An 11,114-nucleotide genomic window follows, 5' to 3' on the forward strand; every position below is an offset into this window, starting at 1 on the left:
CTCCTCAGATGCTGCCTGACCTCCTATGCTTTTCCAGTGCCACACCCTCAACTCTGATCTCCAGCGTGTGCAGTCCCCACTTTCGCCTGATACCAGGGAGGGCAGGACTGTCTTATGAGGAGACATTGGTTTGATTACGCCTAGTTCACTAGTTTAGATGAATGAGAGGCGGTCTAATTGAAATGCATAGACTCTAACAGGGCTGGATAAACTAGATGCAGGAAGGATGTTTCCCCTGGTTGGGGAGTCTAGAACCAGAGTTTCATGATATAGGATAGACCATAATGAAGGAAGCATTTCCTCACTGAAGGGGTCCTGAACTTATGGAATTCTCCAGGACAGAAAGCTGTGGAGGCCAAGTCCAAGAAATATGGACCAAATGTTGGCAAATTGGATTAGGTCAGATTGGGATGTCTGGTTGGGATGGACGAGTTGGACCGAAGGGTCTGTTTCCAACTTGTACGACTCAAGTCACTGAATATATTCAAGAAAGAGCTAGCTTTTTGTTTAGATTTTTAAGGCATCAAGGAATATGGAGAGAAAACGGCAATGAGACAGAAGATTATACTGAAAGGCCAAAAGGTCTACTCCTGCCCCTAGTTCTTGCTATTAAGAAAATATTCTGACTTATGTCTTAGATTCTAAGTGGACAGCCTCTTGTCGCTCCATATTGAACTACACCTGCCACACTTTTGCTCAGTTGGCTGTGCCCTTTTTGGAAGTCACTGCTGCCATCTCCACAGGCTTCTGTGCCTTTTAATGACACTAGCTGCAAACCTGGACATACATCTCTCTGTTTCTTTATCCAGGTATTAATCTATTGTTAGAATAAGACCAAAGCAGCTTTTGTCCATTTGTCCACGTTTGATTTGATCAATTTAAGGACCGCATCTGCTGGTGTATGCTTCGATTTCCAAATGTTACAACAAATTTGCAAAAGCTCTCCTTTATCAACCGTCACCTCAAAGCCACAAAACACCATTAAATAGAAAGCATTCTACTTATCAGAGGCCTGAGACATAATGGGCACTTCATCTCTACAGTCTCCCAACATTGACCAAATACTAACCAACTCCACAACTATGTTGGATGTCACGTGCCTTCACTTAGAATCAAAGAATCCCTGCAATGTTGGAAACAGGCCCTTTGGCCCAACAAGTCCACACCGACCCTCTGAAGAGTAACCCATCCGGACTCATTCCCCTCCCTATAATCCTATATTTACCCCTGACCAATGCACCTAACTTAACACATCCCTGAACACTATGGGCAATTTAGCATGGCCAATTCACCCAACCTGCACATCTTTGGATTGTGGTAGGAAATCAGAACACCTGGAGGAAACCCACGCAAACAAAGGAAAAAATGTGCAAACTCCGCAAAGACAGTCGCATGAGGATGGAATTGAACCCAGGTCCCTGGGGCTGTGAGGCAGCAGTGCTAAACACTCAGCCACCATGCCACACTTCTGCTAATAATCTCTCATGCAGAAATGTGATCAAATGCCATAGATAGCATCCAATGTCACCGGCCTTGCTAACAATCTCTGTGAATATATAAGTTGTACTGATTTTGTAGCACTAATCCTCCAGAGGCTTGACTGTGGATTCAAATACACAAAGCTCAGCTGCACAAAGGTGCTCAAATTCTGCTGGATCACCTGTAACAGGCACAGGTAGCAATGCTCACCAACAGTGGAGCAAAACCTGCTAAGAGAGCAGGGGTGTAAATGAAAAAAAAAAGACCAAGGTTTGTCCATTCACATTTGAATAATTGCCCTTACTCGTCAATCAGTTCTCTCAGCTCATGAGAAAATAACCTTCACCATTTTGCAGAGAGGGAAGCGGCAATACTCAGAGTGAACACAGTGGATCTTCGCTCTTCCAAATTCAGGTTGTGGCAAACGGATGAGAAAAATGTGGCTCTTTAACACTTGTTAGAATGCGCCCATTAGTACACCCCTTGGCAGGGTACCAAGGATGTATAATTGTTATTAATACGACTTACGGACACGATGGGTCAAATGGTCTTCTTCTGTACTGTAAAATTCCATAATGTGATAAACAGAAATGGGTGGCAATGTCCTGCAGGCCCTTCCGATGGTTTCACACACTCAAAGGCAATCTCTTTTGCATGTTGTCACCCTGAATGTCCAGCAATTCAGATTTTTTTCTTTAAATGTGCAACACCCCAGGATGCCTCATTGGGGCTTGTTTTCTTTCCCAAAGCTATCGTTTGGTCTAACTTAACAAATCTTCACTCCAACCTTCAATTACAGCGCTCCAATAAAAACAAAATATTTACAGATATTGGAAATGGGAAACAAACACAGAGAATGCTGGGGAAATTCGGCAGGTTTGGCATCATTTGTGAAGACAGAAAGAGGGAACATTTGGAAACCAGTATGACTCTTCAATTCGAAACTTAACTCTGTTTCTTTTGCCATAGATGCTGCTAAGTTTCTCCAGTACTTTTTCTTTTCATCTCAGTTACAGTACTACCTGCTGCAGTGCTAACTCTGGTCAGAAATCACAGTCAAACCAATGCTTGTGGTGACATATTGAATCAATCCAATGCTTGGTGCTATTTCCACCTATAGATGGTGAATTACCTGCTTTATTGATCAGACCTCTACAAGAAAAATTGGATTAGACTGCACATTATAACTTACTCAGCAAGCAATTCCAAAAAAAGCAATGATGGCCCTTCGGTTTGTGAAGCCTGACTTCAGAATAAACGCAAGTTTAAAGCCAAATAATTTTACAAGCAACAAGCCTAGTGTTTGAAAGCAGCAAGTGCTGAACAAAGCCATGATTGTTGAGCAAGATGCTGCAATAAGCTTAAACACAGTAGATTCATAGATCTCTGAAAATAGAAACTGGAACACACACAGGCCAAGTACAATCATTACCGTGAGGTTGTTCAATACCAACAAATTGCAGCAATCTTTCCAAAGTATATGCCATCAAGCAACAGGGGCAAACAGCAAGGGAGTGAAACACTCAAAGTAAGAGAAGGAAAAAAGGAGGAGACAGAAAGAAACACAGGAAAATAAAGGGATGAAAGGATAATGGGTGGAATCTTCTTTTGTCAGGAAGGTGATGTTTGGAATTTAAGCTGCTGGAGCCTGTCTGAATGCTGAGGGAAACTGATGAGCACGTGTAATTGCTTAGGAAGTTTAAACCACTTCTTGCACTGACCAGAGCCTTCTGCTGGTTTCTTATGCTGATTAGAAAATTAGGCTTGATACATGTTGCTTTCCCTGAATATACCTTAGAATTAGTCCATTGTTTAATCTCTGGTGCAATTCAGTGATTAACAACACAACCCATCCCACTTACCTATCCCCTCACCTCACCTCACCCAACCACCCATTCTCCCCAAAACACTCCACGACACAATTAGCATTTTCCCCAATCTAACGACACAGCACCAGCAATTCCAACAATCCTCTGCATCTGACTACTTACTTCCCCAACTACCCAAGTCCTCCAGTCTGCCAACCTGAGCCTCAAAAATTAAGCCCGATTGTGTGACGCTGTTCAAGAAACAGAAAGATTTTACATTGACTTCTGCACTGGAGATACATCTCTCAGGCTCTGGGTACTTTGCAGTACATTTGCCGGAAATGATATACTTAAACTGTGGCAGGGACTGAAATGAGATATACCTAAAAATATACCATGCGCAAAGACAAAGAAAAGTACCTGCATAGATTACGATCCCCACAACTTCTTCAGTATTTCTGACAGTGCATCCCCGAAGTAAGAGGTTGTCTTTAGAAAGTCCAGCTCTCTTTCCATTTTTGTATACTCTGCAACAAGAGAAAATGCCAATTAGATATTGCTTTGTCCCACACAAGCTTTGAGTCATGATTAGATTAGATTCCCTTCAGTGTGCAAAGAGGCCCTTCAGCCCAACAAGTCCACACCGACCCTCTGAAGAGACCCATCTCCCTCTGACTAATGCACCGAATACTATGGGCAATTTAGCATGGCCAATTCTCCTGGCCTGTACATCTTTGTGACTGTGGGAGGAAACTGGAGCACCCGGAGGAAACCCACGCAGACACGGGGAGAATGTGCAAACTCCACACAGACAGTCATATGAAATACAATTTTTGGTTTAGTCATCTATGCAATGTGGGCGTCACTGGCTAGGACAGCATTTACTGCCCATCTATAATTGCCCAGATGGCAGCTAAAAGTCAACCACATTGCTGTGGTTCTAAAGTCAAAGAAAGTTGACTGGATGAGGATGGCAGATTTCCTTTCCTAAAAAACACAATAAGACCATAAGACATAGGAGCAGAAATTAGGCTATTCAGCCTGTCAAGTGTGCTCTGCCATTCAATAATGGCTGACAGGTTTCTCAAGTCGAAAGTGTGGTTTTGGAAAAGCACAGCAGGTCAGACAGCAACCGAGGAGCAGGCAAATCGACATTTCGGGCAAAAGCCCTTCATCAAGAATTCCTGCTGTGCTTTTCCAGCACCACATTCTCGACTCTGATCTCGAGCATCTGCAGTCCTCACTTTCTTCTGATAGGTTTCTCAACCCTGTTCTCCCGCTTCCTCCCCATAACCTTTGATCCCTTTGATCCTCTATCCCGGTTTTAAATATACTCAATAACCGGGCCTCTACAGCCTTCTGTGGCAATGAATTCCATGGATTCACTTCTCTGGCTGAAGAAGTCCCTCCTTATCTCCATTCTAAAAGGTCTATCCTTTACTCTAAGGCTATGCCCTCGGGTCCTAGTCTCTCCTACCAATGGAAACACCTTCTCAACATCTGCTCTGTCCAGGCCATTCAATATCCTCTGCGTTTCAATTCGATCACCCTTCATCCTTCTAAACTCCATTGAGTATAAACCCAGAGTCTTCAAATGTTCCTCATATGTTAAGCTTTTCCTTCCTGGGATCATTCTCGTGAACTTCCTCGGAACACCGTCCAGGCCCAGTACATCGCTCCTGAGATATGGGGTCCAAAACTGTGCACAATACTCCAAATGTGGACTGATCAGAGCCTTACTGAGCCTCAGAAGTATATCATAGCTTTTATATTCAAGTTCCCTCAAAACAAATGCCATTGTTACATTTGCCTTCTTCACTACTGACTCAACCTGCAAGTATACCTTGAGAGAACTCTGGACTAGAACTCTCAAGTCTCTTTGCACGTCAGACTTCTGAATTTTCTCCCCATTTGATGGTAAACCAGATGGGGTTTTTCTGATAATGGGTAATGGTATATCTCATTTCAGTCCCTGCCACAGTTTAAGTATGTCATTTCCGGCAAATGTACTGCAAAGTACCCAGACTCTTAACTATATATTTTAAAAAATTATTTTTGGATTCAAATTCTACCATCTGCCATGGTGGGATTCGGACCCAGAACGTGACCTGGGTCCCTGGATTAATAGTCTATTAATACCAATATGCCATTGCTTCACTGACTTTAAGTCACTTTAAGTTATCCGTAATACTAATCGGCTGCTGCTATGTTGCGTCCTTGTTAAGTCAACCACCTTCATTCCAGGAATCTGTCTAGTGAATGTCTTTTGAACTGCCTCCAATGTTGGTATACCCTTTCTTAAAAAAAGGGGCCCACAACTGCATATGGTATTCCAGGTGTGGCCTCATCAATACCAACACCAAGTTGTAACCTAGATAGTGTCATTCAAACCCACTACCACTACCATCCAGAAGGACAAGGCTTACAGGTGTATAGGAATATTGCCACCTGAAAGTTCCCCTCCAAGCCAATCATCATCCTGACTTGGGATTATATCACTACTCCTGGAAAGTCTCCCTATTGGCAATGAGGGTCTACTTAAACCAAGTTCAAGAAGGAGGACCCCCACTAATTTCTAAAGGGTAATAAATGCTGGCTGCCAGCAATGCTCACATCCCATATATAAACAATAAAAAGAAAAAACACCTTCCTCGGTTTGGGAAAGTTCTTCTGAGTGTTACAAGCAATCAAGTTGTCAAAAGATATTGCTACATTTTCTCCACAAAGGAAGTGCTCACTTCACCCATCTAAGTTAGATTGTAACCATTACATATAAACAGTCCAGGGAGGTTTGCCAGTTACAAATCAATCTGAAGTTGTGTAAATAATATCCTTTGTCTATAGAGTTGCACGCACACATACAGTCGCTCACAACCTCTGCTTGGTCAACCTCTGTCGAGGCTAAAATATTTTTCCAAATTCATGGCCAACCCATACTCAGAATTAATGTTAGAAAAAAACTAAAAGAGAATTGTTATAAAAATCAACTTATCTATCTATGCAAAAACTATTGACCCTAATTACTCTGGGAAGGCAGCTGCAATGTTCCTGCATTTATATGGCCAATTATGCTGTAAACCAGGTTACATTCTACTATAAAATTTGGCAACAATTTGCTCTTATATTCTGTTGAGGGGTATAACTGAATGCAAATACAATTGCTACTATTACAAAATATTTGCATATTGAAATATTTCCTGTTCAGGAAATCATTATACTTATCAATTGTGTATATTATCTGATGGCCAAACTTGACACTAGTTTTCATATTGACTGAACACAGTTCAAATAGCTGACAGGCTTCCAATAGAGAAGGGATTCAGCTTTGTTACAATGGTTTCAGCTGAAATCTCATCATACTTAGCACACATTGCAATAGGCAATTAATTGCAACCATATAGAGTCATAGAATTAAAAGACTCTTCGGTCCAATCAGTCCACATCAACCATGTTCTCAAACTAAACTAGTCCCACCTGCCTGCACTTGGCCCATATCTCTCCAAACCTTTCCTATTCGTAAACTTATCCAAATGTCTTTTAAATGTTGTGAATGTATTTGCATTCACCACATCCTCTGGCAGTTCATTCCACACATGAACCACTGTGTAAAAATGTTGCCCCTCATGTCCTTTTTAAATCTTTCTCCTCTTACCTTTAAACATGCCCCCTAGTTTTGAACTCCTCCACCATAGGAAAAAAAACCCTTGTCATTCACCTTATATATGCCCCTCATGATTTTATAAACCTCTATAAAGTCACCCCTCAACCTCTAAACTGCAGTGAAAAAAGTCCCAATCTTTCCAGTTTATTTTTAAATCTCAAACCCTCCATTTTTGGTAACATCCTGGTAAGTCTTTTTCTGAATCCTCTCCAGTTTAATAGTATCTAGAGCCACGAAACCCACAATTGGACAGATTTGTGTATTTAAATATTTGATGGCTTGCATGTTTCTTTTGGTTTGTGGGATATGGGGGTTTATAAAGTTTATATTTGTTGCCATCCCTATTCGCATCCGAGAAGAGTATGAGTAATAGTCTTACTGAGGTCCGTCTGATTTTGGGATACTGTCAGTGCCTTTAGGGGCACAGTATATTTTATTCACCCATAATATGTGAATATCACTGGTTAGGCCAGCATTTACTGCCTATGCCTTATTGCCCAGAAGGCAGTTTAGAATCATTGCTGTGGCCTGGAGTCACTGGTAGGCCAGGCCACTAAAGATTTCCTTTCCAAAAGTATATTAATGAATCAGATCGGTTTTTACCATAATCGACAGCGTGTATATATGGTGTCAGTTAGGTCAGCTCTTTATTGCAATTTTCTTTAAACTGAATTTAAGCTAGCAAATTTTGAGAAGATTTGTAGCTCAGGTTGAGATTCTGGATGTAGGTTTGTTCGCTGAATTAGAAGGTTCGTTTTCAGACGTTTCATCACCATACTAGGTAACATCTTCAGGGAGCTTCCAAATGAAGCCTTTGAAGGTGCTACCTAGTATGGTGACGAAACATCTGAAAACGAACCTTCCAGCTCAGCGAGCAAACCTACATCCTGAATTTAAGTTTTGCCATGAGCCATGGTGAGATTTGAAGTCATGCATCTGGAAAATTGGCCTGGAGACATTGGATTGGTAGTCTCCTGACATGAACACTGTGCCACAGACTGAACGGCTCCAGCATTTTCATCCAGTGAAAGTGAAGGAAGAACGATAGACAGCAAACTTTGTTTAATCTGGCACCTCCCTCGATAAACAGCAAAAAATAAAAATCTCAAATATTAGTTTACTGCATTATTGCAATCTCCGCAATGTCTGAGTAATTGGTTGAGGGTGTAACTGAGAAGCTGCATTAATGCTAAGTTTTATTTAAGGCAAAGTTCCATTATTATTTAAATGTTTTAACACTGTAAATAAAGTTTAACAGTGATGTGTATACCTCCGTATTACATTTCTATTACTTACTATGTGTTTTTGCACTGAAGTTTACAACTGCAATTTTGATCAACCAGTACACTCCTGGGTCCCATAGGTACTGGTTAATAAAAAAAAAAATTGCAGTAGTTCCAAGTCAGGATGGTGAACAACCCAGAGGGCAACTTGTTGGTTGGTGTCCCCATATACCTGCTAATCTTGTTTCCACAGATGGTAGAGGTCGTGGATTTGAAAGGTGCTGAAGAAGACTTGGTGGGTTGCAGCAGTGCAGCATATAGATGGTGCACACTGCTGCGACTGTGCTTTGGCCTTGGAGGAGGTGATTGTTCAAACTTGTCCATGGGATACGAATCAATAGCTGCTTTGCCACAGATGGTGTCCTAAAGATTATCCACTTGCTTTTATTCTCATTTGACTTTTCCCTACCAGTTTCTAGATAACTGAATGGATCATGAGGCCACCTCAGAGGGTGGTCAAGAACCAAGCACATCTCAGATGGTTTGCAATCACACTAGGCAAGGACAGCAAATTTGCTTCTCTCTGACAATCTGATATCTCTCCTGGTCATAACAATTAACACAAGCTTTATAATTTTGTCCTGATTTATGTAACAATTTGAAACTGCCCCCCAACAGCCACGGTATAATTGAATTCAAGTCTCTGGAACATTAGTTCAAGCCTCTGGATTAGTATTCCAGTAACATTATCTTTATATTACTGTGCCCATGCATTTTATATCATTTTTGCAATGAGGAAGCAGATGTGAAACCCACATGAATGAAGTGCACATTAAAGTGTCTCATTTTGCAAAGTGCAACGATAACAGGTACCCTCAGTGTGAGTGTCATTATATTGTGGGCACGTGGAGCAACATCCCCCACATAGGGATAAAAAAAAGAACAATATTTCAAAAGGACAGCTTTTGCATTTTAAAGTCTCGTGAGTATATTAAAAGGCCCTTTGTGGTTAAGAGAAGCTTTATGATTGCGCAGTTCATGACATCATCTGAATTCAAAAGACAGATATAATCTTTTTTGACGAAACCATAAGTAGATTCAGAAACATTATTCTGATTTGTAGCAATATCATAATACGATGTTTACAGTTGATACAAAGGAATGGAAGAATTTGTTCTTCCATACTACAGTGACTCCACTGTTTTTTTGTGCAGATAGTAATGTTCGCATTCAATATAAATTTCATGAACTGATCCCACAGCATCAAAAAATATGGTGCTTAAATATCCCCTTATTCTACTCAGGTGATAATGTCACTGGACTAAAATAATTGAAAATCCCTGTTTAATGATCCAGGGCATGAGTTCAAATCCCACAATAGTAGGTAGTCAAATTTTATTTCAATTAAATGTGGAATTAAAAGAATTAATGGCAACAGTGTAACCACTGTCAAATATTTCAGAACTCATCTGATTCACTGATTGCCTTCATTGGTTAGTGCACTGAGTACAGGAGTTGGGAGGTCAGGATGCTGTGCAGGACATTGGTTAGACAACCTTTCAAATATTGCGTTCAATTTCTGCTATAGGAAAGATGTTGTGAAACTTGAAAGGGTTCAAAAAAGATTTACAAGGATGTTGCCAGGGTTTGGGGGGGCTTGAATTTAAAGGAGAGGCTGAACAGGTTGGGGCTGTTTTCAGGGGAGCATCGGATTCTGAGAGGTGACTTTGTAGAAGTTTATAAAATCATGAGGGGCATGGATAGGATGAATAGCCAAGGTCCCTTCGCCCAGGGTAGGACAATCCAAAACTAGAGGACATAGATTTAAGCTGCAAGGGGAAAGAATTAAAAGGGACCTAAGGGGCAACATTTTCACATAGAAGGTGGTGCATTTATGGAATGAACTGCCAGAGGAAGTGGTGGAAGCTGGTACAAATGCAACATTTAAAAGGTATCTGGATGGGTACATGAATAGGAAAGGGCCAAATGCTGGTAAATGGAACTGGATTAATTTAGGATATCTGTCCGGCATGGATGAGTTAGGCCAAAGGGTCTGTTTCTGTGATGAACATCTCTATGACTCTGTGTCTATTAGGAGGGACAATCAGCCATTCTTACCTGGTCAAGCCTACATGTGACTCCAGAACCACAGTAATATGCTTGATTCTTAACTGCCCTCTGAAATGGCCTAGCAAGCAACTCAGTTCAAGTGATGCAATTGGACATGGGTAACAATTACTGGTTTTGCCTTAAAGCCCACATCCTATGAAAGAATAGAGTCAAACAGTACAAGGGCACTAGGGATTGCCAATAATTGACAGCATTGCAGCAACACCTACATCCCATACAAGAACACAGCAGAGAGCGGCGCGAGCTGGGCGGAAGTGAGGTTGGAGCGCAGAGCTGGTCAGGAAGGTAAGTGATTGATATATAAAGAACTTACCTTGACGCCAATGGTCTTTTTACAGCAGAGAGCGGCGCGAGCTGGGCGGAAGTGAGGTTGGAGCGCAGAGCTGGTCGGGAAGGTAAGTGATTGATATTTGAGTGGGTGTGTTCTAGACCCCAGGCCTCCCTCCCATTCTCCTCCTCTAACCTAATTTTAAAGTCCACAGGTAAGCTACTCAGTGTCCTTGTTTTGGAGACGAGGTGTAGAGTAATGGCAGCGCAGGCAGTGGAATGTTCCTCCTGCAGGATGTTTGAGGTAGGGGTGACCACCGATACTCCTGCTGACTTCATCTGCAGGAAATGCAGTCAGATCCTGCCCCTCACAGAACGAGTTAGGGAACTGGAACTGGAGTTGGATGAACTGAGGATTATTCGAGAGGCTGAGAAGGTGATAAATAGAAGCTACAGGGACATAGTTACACCAGAGAACAGAGGTAGCTGGGTAACAATTAGAGGTGGGAAGGGGAGGAAGCAAGCAGTGCAGGGATCCCCTGTGGT

General features: G+C 41.7%; 1 protein-coding gene across 1 annotated transcript in view; it reads right to left on the bottom strand.

Moving 5' to 3' along the window:
- atp10a (ATPase phospholipid transporting 10A) overlaps positions 1–11,114 on the bottom strand; it is a 181,699-nt gene that overhangs the window by 78,561 nt on the left and 92,024 nt on the right. The window contains exon 4 of the mRNA XM_043692276.1: positions 3,708–3,814. Coding sequence (XP_043548211.1) covers positions 3,708–3,814 — 107 coding nt within the window. The remainder of the gene's footprint in view (positions 1–3,707; positions 3,815–11,114) is intronic.

The sequence above is a fragment of the Chiloscyllium plagiosum genome, chromosome 6 (genome assembly GCF_004010195.1).
Source record: "Chiloscyllium plagiosum isolate BGI_BamShark_2017 chromosome 6, ASM401019v2, whole genome shotgun sequence".
NCBI classification, from domain to species: domain Eukaryota; kingdom Metazoa; phylum Chordata; class Chondrichthyes; order Orectolobiformes; family Hemiscylliidae; genus Chiloscyllium; species Chiloscyllium plagiosum.